The 19,141-nt window shown below is 43.0% G+C and overlaps 1 protein-coding gene across 2 annotated transcripts in view; it reads right to left on the bottom strand.

Moving 5' to 3' along the window:
* Positions 1–19,141, bottom strand: part of AFF3 (ALF transcription elongation factor 3) — a 335,959-nt gene that overhangs the window by 122,034 nt on the left and 194,784 nt on the right. For both annotated transcript variants that reach the window (XM_074859046.1, XM_074859045.1), the window contains 3 exons: positions 12,142–12,228; positions 6,562–6,598; positions 135–186 (listed from right to left, as the gene is read on the bottom strand). In XM_074859046.1, coding sequence (XP_074715147.1) covers positions 135–186; positions 6,562–6,598; positions 12,142–12,228 — 176 coding nt within the window. The remainder of the gene's footprint in view (positions 1–134; positions 187–6,561; positions 6,599–12,141; positions 12,229–19,141) is intronic.

A 19,141-nucleotide genomic window follows, 5' to 3' on the forward strand; every position in this document is an offset into this window, starting at 1 on the left:
CTAAAAAGCTGTTTTAAGAAAAGCATCAAGTGAAAGAGTTTTATCTTAATGAAAACAAACAAATTCTATTTTGCCGAACAAATCTGGTAAAAACACAGCTGCCTTCTCCAATCTTAAACACAAAAGTGACTTACGATGTATGGGTTGCGCTTTTCTCTGGACTCTTTGGCTCTACATCACTTTTCCCTTTAAAAGAGAAGAAGAACATGACATCAGAAATGGGTCAATATGAAAACTGCTCAGATGTGACACGTCAATGCTTTATTCATTCCTAACACTGACCACTCTTGCCACACGTGCAGGCCGCTGCCGAGGCAGTCACAGGGCTGCGGGGGCACTGCTGGAGCATTTGCAAGCGGGGAGTCAACCCTGCCTGACTTGCCTTTTCTTGTCACTGCCACATGTACTCTGGAAATGTCAGGCAAGGAAACTCCACAAGAGAGGCTGCTTAGAGGACACATGCTTTACCAGGGATAGCAGACCCTGGAGCAATGGAAAGTATTTATCTAGGGCCCTACAGCTCTGCTATTGAGAGTGTACCCCATCCAACATGCACATGCTTCAAAACCCTGCTCCAGGAACAGTAATTATTTCATACAAAGCAAAACAGCACCAGCAGGATCTAGTAAGGCAGTGATTAGGACACAATTCTGCCAATGGACGTTTTGGTTCACATTCATTTTGACACGTTAAGGATCCGATCTTCAGCTCCTGTAAGTGGGGGCTGGGGAAGCCCTCTTTGATATGTTGTATATTTTAACTTAGGCACTCAACCCCAGGAGAAGTCAGGTACCCAAACGCTTGAGAAGTATCAGAGGCCCAAGGGATGCCTCTCTACACTTCCTTACAACTCACATGGGTCCTGGCATAGCATGTTGGCTTGTGATGATCCCCTTCTTGGGTCCAAAATCAGATATCTGCCCAACACAACTTAGTTACATAGCACAGACACTGGAGAAGCAGGCTGCCAGCTGATGGGGTGGTACTGCTTCTGCTAAGTCAGGCCTCCTCCCTCCTTTCTCCCTCCTGCAAAAAGTAAGGCTGATGTTGTTTGCTGTAATTATTGCTCTCTGAGTAACCTGACAGAGCTGCACTTCAGTGTAAGATTTTTGTATAGCTCTACCATGGATGTACAGAGTATGCCACTCCACTTGAATCACCTTGAACCTGAATTCTGGACCTAGTGATTTTGCAGCTGCTGCTCCTCTTGTGTGTCGCTAGTTGCTAATAGCTGTCTACACATGAGTTTATGTTGCCTAGCAGACAAGGAGGTGCAGAGGTTGAGTGTGACTGGTTTACTGATGGATATGTTTTTCTCCATTACCTTTTAATGAGCTTCATTAAACCAAAATCCACCTGTGGCTTCTGAAAAAAATGTGGGAAGTGCTTATTCTGGTCAGGCTGTTTTGATGGTGTCTGATTTTCTGCCCATTGACTCGAGTTGAATGGGTTTTGGATCAGCCCCCAACCTATTCCATGCACATGAGCATTACGTATCATCCATTTGCTGACTGACCCTCAGTTTCCATACAGCATTGGGGTGCCAGCAATGGCTGCAGGTGACACCTCTGGAAAACTTGCTGTTGCCTTCAGGAGAGGCAGGGTTTTGCTACCAATTTCCTTCCATTGCTGTACAGATGCAAGCTGAAGGACATACTCTAGAGAGTGACCTTCTGGAAGTGGGTGTCTTGTTGAGGAGGTTCTGGGTATTGCAAACACCTTGCCATGGTGCTTTTGGACCTCATCCTCCCTTCTGAAGAGGTTTGTGTCTACCCAACTTAGGTACCTAAACTTTAGTGAACAGGATGGGGGAAGCTCTGGATGACTTCAAAAACACTGATGCCTCTCTGTGAACCTCTAGGGAGGCTAAGCACTTATGGTAGGAGGACAACTACAGGCACCTAAAATTTAGGCACGAGTGGGACATCCACACAGGATGGAATAATCCACTCTGTAATTTCTAGGTCACTTTTCACTTTTAGCGGAGAGCTCTGAAAGCATATCCAGATGATGAACTCGCTGTCTAGAAAGCTGTTGCTACAGTATACGTTTGTCAGCCTCAGGGTGCCTGGAGCCCTGGAGCTCATCTGCATTATGATAATTTGGAACAAGAAACCAACAGTAACAGTTGGCATATATTCAAAGATTTTCTATTTGTAACTTAGGCTCTTTATAAGTGATGAATTATTACCATGAACACTGGTTTGTTTGAGTGTGAGAGGGAATATGGATTCCTGAGTGCTTTGCCAGCACAGTTCACATCAGTTCTACTTTCAGCAATGTATGTTAACACAGCAACAAGGGAAACAGCATAAGTACTGTAAGGAGAGAGAAAAGGGAATCTCTGTGATTTAGCCAAACTGGATATTAATGAATTACCCTACAGTAAGCATTTGCAGCTGCTTTTATGCTAATCGTCACTTAACATACTTCTGTGCAGAGGGGGAGGATGAAGCCTGTACAGATGGTAGAAACACATCAGTCTGGCCTATCAGAGTAGAAAATCTCGTCATTAATGCTTTATCAGTTCTTACCAATTTTGTTCTCACTTCACTGAATCATAGAAATTTTAAAAATGTGTATAGACTAAGCAAAGTTGAATGTCACAGATACAGTGCAGATAAGATTTTTGGATAAGCATACGTAAAAGGGAATTACCTGTCAGAACAACTTGTTTCTTTCACACTCACTCTTGGCCAGACTAAGATTTGTTTTCCATTTTCCATGTAACCTGCCAAATGCATGCAGGTACCATCGTGGGAGGCTGGCATTTGCTGAATTGCTAAATCCTCTCTAGCTCTGGCTTCTTCTTATGGGCAAATTTGTGTTGTCCTTTGTTTTTCTTAGCCTTTTTGGAATTGACAAAGAATATGCTACCCACCGCATTACAGGACTGCTGTTAGCACACTTTATTCAGGTGCTAAGCACTGTGTATGTCTCCTGAAAGGGGTGTGGACGTGTGTGTGTGTCTGTGTGTTGGTGTGTGTATGCATACACACACCTCCAGGAATACACAGTGGAAACCATCAGTCCTCAGATCCTTAGCCACAGAGCTGGGAGTTCTTTACTAGTTTCTACCTCATCTCACCCAACTATCTTCCTAATCTTTTTAGATACAACCAGAGGAGGTGGGTCCAGATTTCTCCCATTTCAAAATAAATTTGAAATGAACTTTTGTAGGACTTCCCTGCTGAATAGTGGGTGGCCAGAGAAGGAGTTCTCTCTTCTGAGTTGGAATTTTGGTGAATCACTCAACCTAACCAGGCCAAGTTTCCCTTTCTAGGTAACAGGGATAAATAAAATTTATTGTGACAGAGCAGTATAACTTCAGCTATTATGGGTTTTTAAATGCTTTGATTTCCTCATGGGAGAAGGATGAGAGAAATGCAAATGTTATCCATGAGAAAGACAGTGTTTGCAGCTGGAGTAAAACCATTGCAAATGACAGGCTTAGGAGTCACTCCAAAGAAGACAAGGCGCAATTGGAAATAACAGCTAATTGGGACTCTGAAGATGTGCATTTGGATAACACAGTACATAGACCATTAGATTTCTTTCCCACATAGAGTCATTTGCTAGCATTTCCTCACATCCTGTATTGGGTTTGCGTGGCAAGGCTTTGGTAGTAGCGGGGGCTTTAGGAGTGGCTTCTGTGAGAAGCTGCTAGAAGCTTCCCCTATAGATAGAGCCAATGCCAGCTGGCTCCAAGACAGACCATCACTGGCCAAGGCCCAGCCCATCAGTGACAGTGGTAGCACCTCTGTAATAACATGTTTAAGAAGGGGGAAAGAAACCCCCCCAGCAACTGCAGACTGGAGAGAGGAGTGAGAATATGTGAGAGAAGCAACTCTACAGACACCAAGGTACACCAAGAAGGAGGGGGAGGAGGTGCTCCAGGTGCCGGAGCAGAGATTCCCCTGCAGCCTGTGGTGAAGACCCTGGTGAGGCAGGCTGTGTCCCTGCAGCCCGTGGTGAGAGGGCAGGCTGTCCCTCTGCAGCCCATGGAGGTCCACAGTGGAGCAGATCTCCATCTACAGCCCATGGAGGACCCGATGCCAGAGCAGGTGGATGCCTGAAGGAGGCTGTGACCCCATGGGATGCCCATGCTGGAGCAGGCTCCTGGCAGGACCTGCGGACCCATGGAGAGAGGAGCCCATGCTGGAGCACGTTTGCTGGCAGGACTTGTGACCCTGTGGGGGACCCACGCTGGAGAAGTCTGTTCCTGAAGGACTGCACCCCATGGAAAGGACCCACGCTGGAGCAGTTTGTGAAGAGCTGCAGCCTGTGGGAAGGACTCACGTTGGAGAAGTTCATGGAGGACTGTCTCCCGTGGGAGGGACCCCACTCTGGAGCAGGTGAAGAGTGTGAGGGGTCGTCTCCCTGACGAGGAAGGAGCAGCAGAGACAATGTGTGATGAACTGACCACAAACCCCATTCCCCATCCCCCTGGTGGGAAGGAGGTAGAGAAATTGGGGGTAAAGTTAAACCCAGGAAGAAGGGAGGGGTGGGGGAAGGTGTTTTTAAGATTTGAGTTTAATTCTCATTACCCTACTCTAATTTGATTGGTAATAAATTAAACTAATTTCCCCAAGTCAAGTCTGGTTAACCCGTGACAGTAACTGGTGAGTGATCTCTCCCTGTCCTTACCTCAACTCATGAGCTTTTTCATTATATTTTCTCTCCCCCTCTCCCCCTGAGGAGCGGAGTGATTGAGCAGCTTTGGTGGGCACCTGGCGTTCAGCCAGGGTCAACCCACCACACATCTGAATCTTTTTTTTTCCCGGATTTTCTTTTGAGTTTGACGTACAGGACTGGTTAGGTCTATATTTCATTCTAACCATGTCTTCTTTGATGTGTTATTCCAGCACCTCAACAGGAATCCTCACAGATACAAGTGTCAGGTAGTCAAATTCCTTCTGCAATGTTAGGAAAAGTGTCTGGGTGTCTGACAGCAACCCTAACTTTTGCCACCAACGAAGAAAATGTTTCTGCATGCGTTCAGCTGTTCTTTGGTTTGGTTGCCATCAACCATGCAGTACCTAGTGCTGCTCCATCCCAGCTGCAAATATGCTGATTTTGCTGAGAAGGATGAATGAGGAGGTAAGAAGAAGCGGGGGATACTCTGGTGTGGGAGGGCAGATGGGAGAATTGGAAGTAAAGTGAGGTTAGAGACCACTGGAGTAAGCTGTAAAGTTTTAAGGAGGTAGGACTGATTTCCTAATCCACAGGAAAGCAGGTTTCATTAGATCTGCAGAACAACCCATTTTATTCGAGTGTTGAAAGAAGGAAATACTCAAAATGAAACTATGACCAAAGCTGGACAAACACTGTGGCCTCTGATGTCACTGTGAAGCCCTCAGCTCAGCTGGTGTGTTTGTCATGCTCGTGACTCTGCGTGTGTTTGCATAGCCCTCTCTATTATGGCCCTTTTGTGCTTCCTTCTCTCATTACTGTATTCATTATTTTCTGACAGAATCTCATCCCTTTTGCCTTTTATTATTTCCTTAGTGCTGGTACTCACAGCAATATCAAACCGATGCCAGCAATTAAGTGACACCACTGCATGTTTCTTCACAACATTGTCTTCCACAAGCCGACCTTTCCCTAGCAAAGAGCCACACCGTTTTAATAGCCTACATCTCCCAGCCTTGTCTCTCTGGATGTCTTCTCCCTCACACAGTGGGTGACCAGCCACTTTCAAAGCCCTACTTATCAGCTCAGGGCATTTTTCATCTTCAGTCACAGCCCTGTAATTTGCAAACAGGGCTCTGTGCTGTCTGACAGGTCAGGAAGATAGCAAAATAGTCCTTTTGGTTGAGATGATTCTATGTTGAGAGCAGGATAGGATCATGTATTTTTAATATGCAAGACAACATTAACAACAGAGGTGTCAGGGGAGAGGATTAATATTTTGTTTCGCAGAACAATTCCTTCTTTCCTTTCAATACAGCTATTAAGTTTTTTACCATAACTAAATGTAATTAAAGTGCTGCTGATCTGCACCATGATTTGTAAATTGGAGTCCACTGAAAATCCCCAACCAGGAGCCACACAAGCATACATTACTCCCCTGCCCACACTGCTAGCCAAAAAGACCCACGGCCATATGGTCTTTGAGACATTATCTGGTGTTAGTTTGGCAGGATTTATGTAGCTTATTACTGTGCAATAGCCACAAAATATACCATTGCCTATGAAAGATAAATGATAACAAGCGTTCCTGCAGAATTTCCTGGCAGTCCGGATCCGGCCGTGCAACTAGGTCAGCTCTTTTCTGCCTTTCTGAAAAAAGCCACTTTTTTGCCCTTTCAGTCTTTGTCATCTACATAATGAAATAGCTATAACTAAAAGAATCCTTTTTGTTCTTCCCAGTTCACCAAAAGAGCTGACATTTTGACGGTCACTCTTCAATTCAGTTCTCCACATTTGGCCATAGCAGAGTACTGGTGAGGCTCTGCGCTATCCCAGTCCGCTACTGGTTCCTTACTCTATCCATCACTTGTTTTTCAGTCATTGTCATCCCCTCCACCCAATGCAGCCAGAAAATGAGTTGGTACTTACTTGTATTGCTGTGTCCTGTAGATCCCTGTTGTGACTCCTACAGTAATAATAGAAAAAAGGTATGGTGTGTTATTTTTATGGCAATTCTTAGCTGCAATACTTGCTTGAACATTACTTTAACAATACAAACAGCATTGTTAATTGTTCATTCAGTTTCAAAGTAATTTTCAATTACAAGAATAAATCCAATATTTCTTTGAAAATCCATTAATTCTAAGGCTTGTAAACTTATTTCACAACAACCCTTTAATGGTTCAATTCCTTGTATAGCTATTATGACTCTCCTGCTCACTATTCATTTATTGATCAGCCAAAACTTGTCTATTATCTTCTACAAGTTTAGATGAGAAAACAGAGGGAAGACCAATATTGCTTCATGGGCCGTTGGATTCCTGAGGTAGTAGCACAGCTGGTCTTTCCTTTTTACATGTTGATATTGACAGCACAGGAGAATGAAAATACAGACTTTAGTTCTGGGTCCTTGAGATTACAAGGTCAACCTTGTATCACAACCCCAATATCTATGAATAGTGCAATAAATTAGACCATTTTTTCCTCACATGCAAATGTTCACATATTTTACTCACATAATTGTTTTGCATTCATAAAAATATAAAACAAGCCTACAAATAGAAGGGAAATACAAATATAAACTATAACAAAAAGATATTTAAATTAAGGAAAAAAGAACACTGCTATGGATGACAGCAGGGAAGGTATCCTGTATGCAACTGCTTCTGAGTAACACAGACACACATAGGAATACCACCTTGTATACATGCTGCAGTTACAACTTCAGTAAAGACTGCTTGGAGATGCCAGGCACCCACAGCAACACACGCAGTCATTTTCAGTGAGGAGTCAGGAGCTGGACTCAGCCTCTGGTCCATAGAGGCTGAGAGCCAAATGCACAGCTCATCAAGAAACCAACTGCAAGTCCCCAGAGAGATCAAGTGAGCTCCCACTCAGCTGAGCTGAGATTTTGCTGCTGAGTCACTCAGAAGCATGCCTCAGCAGTTTGGGGCCCCAGGAGTTTCTTGGCATCTCTAAATGGAGGTTGACTGGACTGCAGGCACTGGGGGCTCTAGGGCTCGGCTAGTCAAATCCCCTTGATCTGTACCATTTGCTCTAGGGTCAAGGCTCTCCAGACTGCATGGCTTTGATCTGTAACTTTTATGCTATAATACACATCTGCAATTCACTGCCATCCTACGCACCTGAAATGCGAGACATCAAATTTTTGGGCAAGCCCTAAGAGTTTCTATCTTCAACTGCAGTATGAAAAGATCTGTACAGTGTTTCACATGCCGACAATAATTTCTCAATAATTTGAAATTGTCTACTTTTGACAAATTGCCTCATCTTTTTGTGAATGCTTCTGATGAAGGGATATTAAAGCCTGTTTTTTTCTGGTGACTGAATATAATCTTAAGTAGTCAGGATCAGCATGCAGTGGTGATACAGTGAAATGTACACTTGAATTTAAATGCTATTCTAGTAGCCAGCCAGGCTGCCAATAAAAGTAGGCTATTAGAGCACGTTCAGTTTCCAGAATAGTGAATTTATGTACCTAGAGAGGTTTGGGGGAATACAATCCTTTTGATGGAAATACCTCAGGTTTCTAAAAGTGTTTGAAACTGCTAAACAAGGATCTCATCACACTTTTACATTTTTGTCAACCTCAGGAAGAATTCACCCTCCCCTTTAACAGCCTAGCACAGTCTCTTTCCTCTGCCATTGGCTCTGCATAGTCTCAAATTTGACAGCAAAACATAGGAGCTATAACATTTTCGCTTTTAATTGATTCTTTAAAATAAGTGTCTTGATTCTCAACAAATTATTCTTAATAATAAAGGCTAATACCAAAATTTCATAGCAAAATAAAGAATGCTCCCACACAGGTAGGAAAAAAGTATGACTTTATGTAACTGAAAAAACCAAAGGTGAAGTCTTCACTTCTGGAGATTATTTTCTAGCGCATTTGCTCCAGCTTGTTAAAATCAACAAGAAAGGAAAAAATAAATGAATTGAGCATGTAAAGAATAACATCACTATGATAACTTAGCTCCTGCCGAGAATAATTACCCAATAGCTTTGTGACAAAACACCAGTTCTCCTGGAGTGGATAAATTAATTCTCAAATAACAAAATGATGGTTGATTCCATAATATCACATACATATAACTAGAAATCAAACACCTGATCGAACTTCCAAGACATGAAATCACAGTAAAAATGAAGAAAGAGAGCAAAGCAGGCATCAGAATTAACAGCATTCTTTTTTCCCATACAAGAGTAGAGAATTAATGCCTGAACATGAAAGCTCATTCGCACAAGCATCAAGTGAGCTCTTATTTACCAAATTTAATTATTCATTTAAAGTTTATTTATTAAGATGTTTTTAATAAAATTACAATCAAATAATGCCTGATCATTTGTACGTAACAAAATGTGACAGATAGGAGAAAGGAAAGCACACACAGCCTTTCACATCACACACTGATTCAATTATCCTCAAGCTTTGAAAAACAAGAAGTAAAGAGACTGTCATTGCTCCTTCCTAGTAAATTCAAGAGTACAAATTAATTCCACAGAGAAAACAAATTCAAAGTTAAGGATGAAATGCAACTTTATGCCCTCTATTACATAAAGGACAGTTCCTTAAGTGTGCTCTCCCAGCAGTGCTGTGCTGGGAAACCTACTGAGCACTGCCACACGTGTCAAACCTGACCTGGACTTTCCTTCCATTCTTGTGCATTAATGCACATGTTAATGAGGTCTGATTTCATATACAGGTACAGCATATGCACATACATCCCCCCCAACCACTGAGCATATAGTTGTATAGATGGACACATCCACACATGCAGTTTCAAATATGCAATTCTGTTATATTTGTGATATATAAACCTCAGTTATTTAACTTTTATTACTAGACTGATTTCAAAACCAGTCTAGCTATAGTTGCTGTGGCCTTTGAAACTTTAATAGCCTAATTAATAAATTTCAAGTTTTAAGCTGTCAGATCACTAATTACTTGAGTTGCAGGTTAAAAGCAGTGTGGCATGTATGGGAACTAATGATGCTGACACTCAGTTTTTATAGACAGAAAAGTAAGGATGATTTGCATCCCTGCAACAGGGCAGTAGTCCTACAAGCTTCTCTTTTTCTCATTCCCAAAATGATGAGTATCTTCACACTTGGGAACTGTCTTCTGTTAAAAAGGATTGCGGCCCACCTGCTTCTCTGGCTGGAAGAGTCATTGCAAATGAAGTGAACTGATCTCTCAACACTGCCATAAAGACTGAAAATGAATTCACGGTACCATGGATTGCTTGGAACTAAGAGATGAAGCCGATGCCCCGAATTTAGCCTTTTAGCCTCTTTGCTGGCCTTGGCCACTACTTAACTGACAGGCTCATTTATCTGAATAATGTGCGATCCACAACAGTTTGGTGTAGTCCTTAGGTTTTAACAAGTTGGGACAGCTACATATCTTACCTGTGGGAAAGCTTCCTAAGAGTTATGGAGACAACCCCTATGAGATCCAATAAAGATTTTACACCACACTTTGTGAAAAGCAATAGCTAGCTTACGAATATCTCAAAGACATGTTTGAAAAATTAGGAAACCATTCTCTGCATTTTGGAGCCTGAAAAGCAGATGCCTTCTAAAGTCTGCAACTCCACAGGTTCAGAGTAAGCCACAGAAGTAGCATTTAATCATTTTAAAATATTTTAAAGTAGAGGTGGTGTCTAAAATTAACATGATGTATGGACAGTGACGCAGGATTTTTCCAGGACTCCGTTCAGGGTTTTGTTAGGTACTTCTTCCCCATCTCACACAAAGCAGATAATTTTTGACCATGCAGACCACCCAGGCCACAATACAGTTGTGATGTTATTGTATGTACAAAAGTATGCTCATATATTAGTAGATGAAATCTTGTCCATCCTAAGCTTAAATAAAATGGAAAATCTACTTTTGTAAGAGAAAAGGAAACCATCTAGAAAAGGCTCTTTAAAAATGAATGATAGATCTCTGAAATGGCTCTGCAGTTCAAACTATTAGAATATTTTCCGGAAAGATGAATGAACAGGCGGAGAGAAGATGAGAAAGTCAGTATCAACCATTATTCACACATCTTTTCCCTATGGTATGTCGTTCTCCTTTTCCTATATTTATCACAATACATTTTGTTGTGAGGAAGTGCATTCATGATGGTCACACAGATATGCTGATAGGTCCATCTTGCCCATGCCCATCTGCACGCATACCATACAAGCACATCGTGTGGTGATAATTATGGCAGGAACTGCAGAACTGCAAACACCACTTTGTTTTTGTCATCCATATCTGGGCACTTCACCTGCTTGTAAGCTGCTGATCCATCTATCTCCTACTGGACTTACTCTAACGTAACAAGCCTCTAGCCCGCCTACCATTTTCAGTCGGCTGTCTGCCTTCAATGAGCAAATAGACAGTGAGTTATTTCCTTCTTTTTCTTTCATAACATGCCAGAGATGTTTTGGTTTACACCCCTGGTACTTCAAAATCATGACACTCTCATCCACGGAAAAGCTGTTTTACTGTAGGGAAATCTTGAGTGTTTCTTGGCTTTGTGGTTATAATTATTCCCTGCACTAAATTTTGCAGAATGGACTTAAAAGTTACCAAAGGAGCTTGCTTTAACAGGAGGAAGGCTATAAACAGCATCAATACCATCTTTCAAGCTTGAACACTTCATGAAATATGCTTGTGGCATATAAACAGTATATGGTGATACAATGTGAAATTTTTATTGGCTTTTACATAGGATAGCTGATTTAATTCCCTTCTGACTTACAAAGTATAAATAATGTGGTTTCCCCAAGGTCATGCCGATGAACTTTACCATGCCACACTGCATCCTCCCTGGGATACACATACAATAGCAGAGCTGGTTTCAAGGGACCATCAGCAGGACCAGTGGCCTTGGTCCCTTGAGGGACCAAATACTTCCCTGGCAAATACTTCTGTGGCCCCTCTGGGCATCATGGAACTGGGCTGCTTGCCTCTCTAGCAAAGCTGTCCTTGAAGGCAGGTTGGTGGCAGGGGATGTATGCCGACTCCTCAGCCCATGACTGTATTAGTAAAGCCCACCTCAGACCTCAATGGTCTCAACAAAAATCTCGGCTAGCAAAGACAAATGAAGCAGGAGCAATGGATGCAAGCAGGAGCTTCTTGACTCACAGCAGCTGTTTGTGCCCTGAAGTATCAGTCAGGAGCTTCAGCAGGTGCCCGCAGAAGGCACCACATCTGGACACCCCACCAGGGACACCTGCATTTTTGCCTTGTGGTGAGGAACTCATGACCCACACACCAGCATCAGTACTGCTGCTGGAGATAGGCAAACAAGGCCGTGTAGCCCTGCAGAGGCTGTAAACAAGGAAAAGGCAGTGGACACTGGCACACACATGGAGAAGGTCATTAGCACGGCATCAACCTCAGCCCAAGGACCTCACATGCTTAGTCAGGGCTCACGCAGGACATATTTTGAGGTGCAGGAGGCATGGTTCTACATGATGTTGTGTGTCTTACCTTGTTTGGGAAGGGAAACTTGCTTTGTTCTGCCTTTCCTGGTGTGTGAATAGCTGACAGTGGTGGAGGCCATGAATGGGTCATCTCCTGAAAAACAATATTGTACAGCAAACTGTTTAGAAATCAGTGGAATAGGAGACAATGATAGTATATCAGTAGCAAGAGTGCCTGGGTAGTGGAATATTTAAGTTACTGCAGCTTCTAGGAGATGCCCAGTTTACGTATAATCTAGACAATACACGAGCTACATTGATTTTTATCACAGACTCTTGAGAGCAGTTCTTAAGCACCGTTTCATTTTCCTGAATAGTTAATGTCTCTTAAGTGCAAGAAATTTGATTTTTCTGACAATTTGCAACCACATTTTAATCATGCAATGTATTCTGGCTGGTGAGACTAACAGAATAACTTTTTCTTGTAGCATAGAAACAGAAATTTCAGTTCATGACCAAGTAATGGGGTGCACACTATGGACTAATCATGAAATAGATTTCATAGACAAGGTCAGAATGATAAATGCTTAACACTTGCTGAATGGTTAATTCCTAAAATTGCCTTTATCATTGTAAAGGAGTTGAGTAAGTTCCTAACTGCAACATGTTTGTGCCTTGCAGGACGCAAACATGTGGCAAGCCCTAAACAAGGTGTGCCGCACTCCACCTTTGTCTTCTCCCTGTGCTGTTCTGAAGGACATTTTTTAATAGCTAAGAGACATAAGTAGCTTGACCTGACTTGTATGCAGTCATTCCTGACACAGTTTCAGGTAGCAGGTAGACACACATTCAATACTGTTATTCAAGCCAGAATGAGTTGGTTTCCAAAGCAAGGCTACTTTTGGGGAGGTGTAAATTAAACACTTCAAACAAGAAGTTTGTTAAGAGAGAGGCTTCACATTCCTCTCTAGTGCAAGCTGTTAAAGGATGGACATGTTTTTTTACATGTTCAGCACCAGCAGCCATAATATTTGGCACACAGTGACTTAACAGAATTAATATGAGAAGTAGCACAGAGCGTGACAACCCTGAAGAGTCGGTCCATAAGTTTCAAGAGCCGAAGAGCAAATAACATCCTGCCTAAGCAGGGGGCTCACTGACACTATCAAGAGTTTGCCTGGCAGATGCTTTGCTGGGTTTTGATACCATTAGCTGACTGTGGAATTGTTTCTCAGTGATATTCCAAGGAGTCGTGCTGAGATCCATGATCAGTCCTAAAATAATACTGGAGTCGTATTTCCATGACTCATTCCTTTCTAAAGAGAAAAGAAAATGTCCTTCTATGAAGAAAGGTGTGGGTGAGTGTCTTGCCCATCCTTTATTAGAGCTGATGGAAGTGCTTCCTGACCAGGCAGGGACTGAGCTTGGGCATTTTTTATGTAGAAGAAAGTCTCTGTCTGTTTTGCCAATGAAAGGATCAGCCCTTTCAACATAGTTTATTAGTAATAAATGTCACCTTTAAAGCATTCTTGATAAACAGTTTATTTCCTAATAAAAACTGCATTGTTTTATTTTACTCGAGGCTAAAAAGTTACATGATTTATTATACTTCTGTAATCTATGTGCATGCCTCTAATCAGTGCATCATCTGGTTTGCAGTTTCACTATCAGAATTGCTTTGCTTTTCAGTTCTTTGAGGCAGATTGTTCATCTTATAACTTCCTTATCTGATAAGTGCCAGCAATAGCAGTATATAGCAATTTTTAATATACAGTAAGTTCTTTAAACTCAGGCAACAAAACCCACAGGCAAGATTGCTATTTGCTACAAGTACCTGGCACATGTTCTATTGTTTTCAAAAGATTAAGGAATTACATATTGAGAAATATTCCAACAGTAAATAAATTGACAAAAACGAGATTTGTAATGTGGCCATTTAATCCTTAGGTTGTGATCTAAAAAAGTATCGCTTTCTCACCTGCTTTTCTCTGCTTTTCCCTTACAGGATCATTTACTTACTTTCTAGAAAATGCGATGTTGTGCATATAGACTAACGGTGTTTCCACCAGTAAAACCGCATCCCCAAACAAACAAAGTGTTTTTCCCTACAAGTTGAGGTGCTGAGCCCAAAAGTGTGCATAGGAATGAACGATGTGTTCCTTTTTTCTGAAGGGCAATGCGTTAGGTTATCTCTATCAATTGAAGAATTGGGGCAGACAGACTGGGAATATCTGGTGGCTTTGACCTGAAGTTATCCTACTTGTGAAATATGCTGTTCAGTACTTATGATTTCCATTTGCCCAAGAAACAGTTCCTCCAGGTTATGTGGTGGCTGACCCCCACTGTCACCTTCAGGGAAACATCTTCTGAGAAGTCTGCTATATGCCATGCAGAAACCAATCTGTTACAGCAGCAGAGCTCTTCCCTCCCACCTTGCCTGCCCGAGTCCAACAATGATGCCTTCATCCAGGGAAAAGACCAGAGGGCTGATTAAAAATAAGGATGACCTTTTTTTTTGACATGTCAAAATCTCCCATTTCTTTTTTTCCCCAAGATTATTTCTCATCCACACTTCAATGAAAAATGCCCTTAATGTTTTTTGTTTTTTTTTTTTTTTTTTTCAGCTAGCTTCTTGTCTTCCTTTTTACTTTGAGTTGTGGTATATAATAAAGCTTTCTACATAATTTAACTTTGACATAACCCTTTCTGACACAAAGATTTAGTAAGACCACTGATATTTGCCAGGGTTAATAATTGCCATTATCATGAATATCTGAATGTGAATGTACTAGAATAATATTTTGAGTTGTGATCATATGGTGTATTTATCACTACTCTTTGAAATTCAGACAACTAAAAAATGAAATCAAATTAGAAAAAAAGAAATCAGAAAACTATCATGAAAAATACCCCAAACTATAGGTTGTCACCACTGAGGAGTGGTAAGATTTAAACATAGTAAAATATTTTTTGAAAAGAGAAACATTAAACTATGTGCACAGGCTCCTTCTGTCTGCCAAGAACAGAATCTCAAAAATTAGGAGAAAGCATTTAGGTGTTGTCCAGCAAGTGTCAACACTTTGCAAGGTCAAGCAGAAACAAATTCAGAATATGTTCCTGTGTGTCAAATCTTGTAATTTTAGACTATCTGAAGATATTTGAGACAGATTAAAAGCACTAGTGGTGACATATGATTATATCAACATCTTTTTTTAGTACGTGGTGTGAAATGTTTGAAAATGTAAACCCAAATGGCAACTATCTAACTAAATAGAAAGGCCTCAACTTTTATGGTTAGAATAAGCTTTCATGCACAGCTTCTCTTTTCTGCTCAGCTGACTTGCCTGTCTTTGGAGTTTGGGATTGGCAGTATTGGCATAAGGCACCCACTGGACTGAAAACAATGTTTCAAATGGACTGATGAAAATTTCATAGAATCATAGAATCGTTTAGGTTGGAAAAGACCTTTAAGATCATTGAGTCCAACCACAAACCTAACACTGCCAAGTTCCCCACTAAACCATGTCCCTAAGTGCCACATCTACATGTCTTTTAAATACCTCCAGGGATGGTGACTCAACCACTTTCCTGGGCAGCCTGTTCCAATGCTTGACAACCCTTTCGGTGAGGAAATTTTTCCTAATATTCAATCTAAACCTCCCCTGGTGCAACATGAGGCCATTTCCTCTTGTCCTATCACATGTTACTTGGGAGAAGAGACAGACACTCACCACTCCACAACCTCTGTTCAGAATCACAGAATCACAGAATCATCTGGGTTGGAAAGGACCTTGAAGATCATCTAGTCCAACCGTTAACCTAGCACTGACAGATCCCAACTACACCATATCCCCAAGCGCCATGTCAACCTGCCTCTTGAACACCTCCAGGGATGGGGACTCCACCACCTCCCTGGGCAGCTCATTCCAACGCCTAACAACCCATTCTGTAAAGAAATGCTTCCTAATATCTAGTCTAAACCTTCCCTGGCACAACTTGAGGCCATTACCTCTTGTCCTATCACTTATTACTTGGTTGAAGAGACTCATCCCCAGCTCTCTGCAACCTCCTTTCAGGTAGTTGTAGAGGGCGATGAGGTCTCCCCTCAGCCTCCTCTTCTCCAAACTAAACAACCCCAGTTCCCTCAGCCGTTCCTCGTACGACATGTGCTCCAGACTTTTCACCAGCTTTGTTGCCCTTCTCTGGACACGCTCGAGTAATTCAATGTCCTTTTTGTAGTGAGGGGCCCAAAACTGAACACAGTAATCGAGGTGCGGCCTCACCAGTGCCGAGTACAGGGGTAAGATCACTTCCCTGTCCCTGCTGGCCACGCTATTTCTGATAAAAGCCGGGATGCCATTGGTATTCTTGGCCACCTGGGCACACTGCTGGCTCATGTTCAGCCGGCTGTCAATCAACACCCACAGGTCCCTCTCTGACTGGCAGCTCTCCAGCCACTGCTCCCCAAGCCTGTAGCGCTGCTGGGGGTTGTTGTGGCCCAAGTGCAGCACCTGGCATTTGGCCTTGTTGAATCTCATACAACTGGCCTCGGCCCATTACAGCCTTCCTACCCTCGAGCAGATCAACACTCCCACCCAACTTGGTGTCATCTGCAAACTTACTGAGGGTGCACTCGATCCCCTTGTCCAGATCACTGATAAAGATATTAAACCGAACTGAGCCCTAGGGAACACCACTTGTGACCAGCTGCCAACTGGATTTAACTCCATTCACCACAACTCTTTGGGCCGAGCCATCCAGCCAGTTTTTTATCCAGTGAAGAATATACCCATCCAAGCCATGAGTCACCAGTTTCTCCAGGAGAATGCTGTGGAATGGTGTCAAAGGCTTTACTAAAGTCTAGGCAGACAACATCCATGGCCTTTCCCTCATCCACTAAGTGGGTCACCTTGTCGTAGAAGGAGATCAAGTCAGTCAAGCAGGACCTGCCTTTCATAAATGCATGCTGACTGGGCCTGATCACCTGGTTGCCCTGTATGTGCCGTGTGATGGCACTCAAGATGATCAGCTCCATAACCTTCCCTGGCACTGACAGCTCTGTAGTTCCCCAGATCCTCCTTCTGTCCCTTCTTGTAGAAGGGGGCCACATTTGCTAACTTCCAGTCAACAGCGACCTCCCTGATTAGCCAGGACTGCTGATAAATGATTGAAAGTGGCTTGGTGACCACTTCCACCAGCTCCCTTAGTACCCTTGGGTGGATCCCATCTGGCCCCATAGACTTGTGTATGTCTAAGTGGTGTAGCAAGTAGCTAATAATTTCCCCTTGTATTATGGGGTCTTCATTCTGCTCCCTGTCCCTGTCTTCCAGCTCAGGGGGCTGGGTACCTGGAGAACAACTGCTCTTACTGTTAGAGACCGAGGCAAAAGAGGCATTAAGTACATCAGCCTTTTCCTCATCCTTTGTCACTATGTTACCCCCCACATCCAATAAAGGATGAGATTCTTAGTCCTCCTTTTGTTTTAATGTATTTATAGAAACATTTTTTATTGTCTTTTACAGCAGTGGCCAAGTTCAGTTCTAGTTGGGCTTTGACCCTTCTAATTTTCTCTCTGCATAACCTCACAACATCCTGTAGTCCTTCTGAGTTGCCTGCCCCTTCTTCCAAAGGTCATAAACTCTCTGTTTAGCCAGACTGGTCTTCTTCCCTGCCGGCTCATCTTTCAGCACATAGGGATGGCCTGCTCCTGTGCCTTTAAGATTTCCTTCTTGAAGAATGTCCAGCCTTCCTGGACTCCTTTGCTCTTCAGGACTGCCTCCCAAGGGACTCTGTCAACCAGTCACCTAAACAGGCCAAAGTCTGCCCTCCAGAGGTCCAAGGTAGCAGTTCTGCTGACCCCCCTCCTCTGAGAATTGAAAGCTATCATTTTGTGATCGCTATGCCCAAGAGAACCTCCAGCCATCACATCACAAACAACAGGTCCAGTGGTACTCCTTCCCTAGTTGGCTCACTCACCAGCTGTGTCAGGAAGTTATCTTATACACACTCCAGGAACCTCCTGGACTGTTTCTTCTCTGCTGTATTGTATTTCCAGCAGACATCTGGTAAGTTGAAGTCCCCCATGAGAACAAGGGCTAGTAACTGTGAGACTTCCAGCTGCTTATAGAATATTTCTTTTGCCTCTTCATCCTGGTTGGGTGGTCTATAACATACTCCCACCATGATATCTGCCTTGTTGGCCTTTCCCCTGATTCTTGCCCATAATCATTCAACCCTATCATCACCATCATTAAGCTCTAGACAATCAAAACACTCCTTAACATACAGGGCTACCCCACCACCTCTCCTTCCTTTCCCATCTCTTCTGAAGTGTTTACAGCCATCCATTGCAACACTCCGGTTGTGTGAGTCACCTCACCATGTCCCTGTGATGGCAACTATGTCATGTCATAGTTATCCTGCTGCACAGTGGCTTCCAGCTCCTCCTGTTTGTTGACCATGCTGTGTGCACTTCAGTTGGGCTACTGATCCCACCACCTTTCTGGGAGGAGAAGCCCTAATTCCTACGTGACTATTCTCAGGCACTTTTGTGATTTCAAACACACCAATAACCCCTGCATCTTTGCTGCGCATGGATGTCCATCCCCTACCTCCACTGAGATGGCAGACCGAAGGACCTCGCTAGCATACCGTCCCTCAGACATTGATGTGCTGCCCCCAAGCTTATCTCTAGCGAGTCTGGTTTTATTCCTTTCTCCCTTCAAATCTACTTTAAGGGTCTTTCAATGAGCCCTACTAACTTCTGTGCAAAGATCATTTTCTCCCTTTGTGACAGATGTACCCCATTTGTTGCCAGCAGGCCTGGTGCCGTGTAAACCAACCCATGATCAAAACACCCAAAATACTGCTGGAGACACCAGGCTTGGAGCCAGGTATTGATCTGCTGGCTCCTCCTGTTTCTTCTCTTGTCATTCCCTGCAACTGGAACAATAGAGGAGAACACTACTTGTGCTGATCCCTTAACCAGTCATCCCAAGGTCCTGAAGTCTCAGACTACCTATTGCAACTTCATCACTGCCTCTCTGAAAAATCAGGGCACCTGACTA

Source organism: Strix uralensis, chromosome 2, assembly GCF_047716275.1.
Source record: "Strix uralensis isolate ZFMK-TIS-50842 chromosome 2, bStrUra1, whole genome shotgun sequence".
Taxonomy (NCBI): Eukaryota; Metazoa; Chordata; class Aves; order Strigiformes; family Strigidae; genus Strix; species Strix uralensis.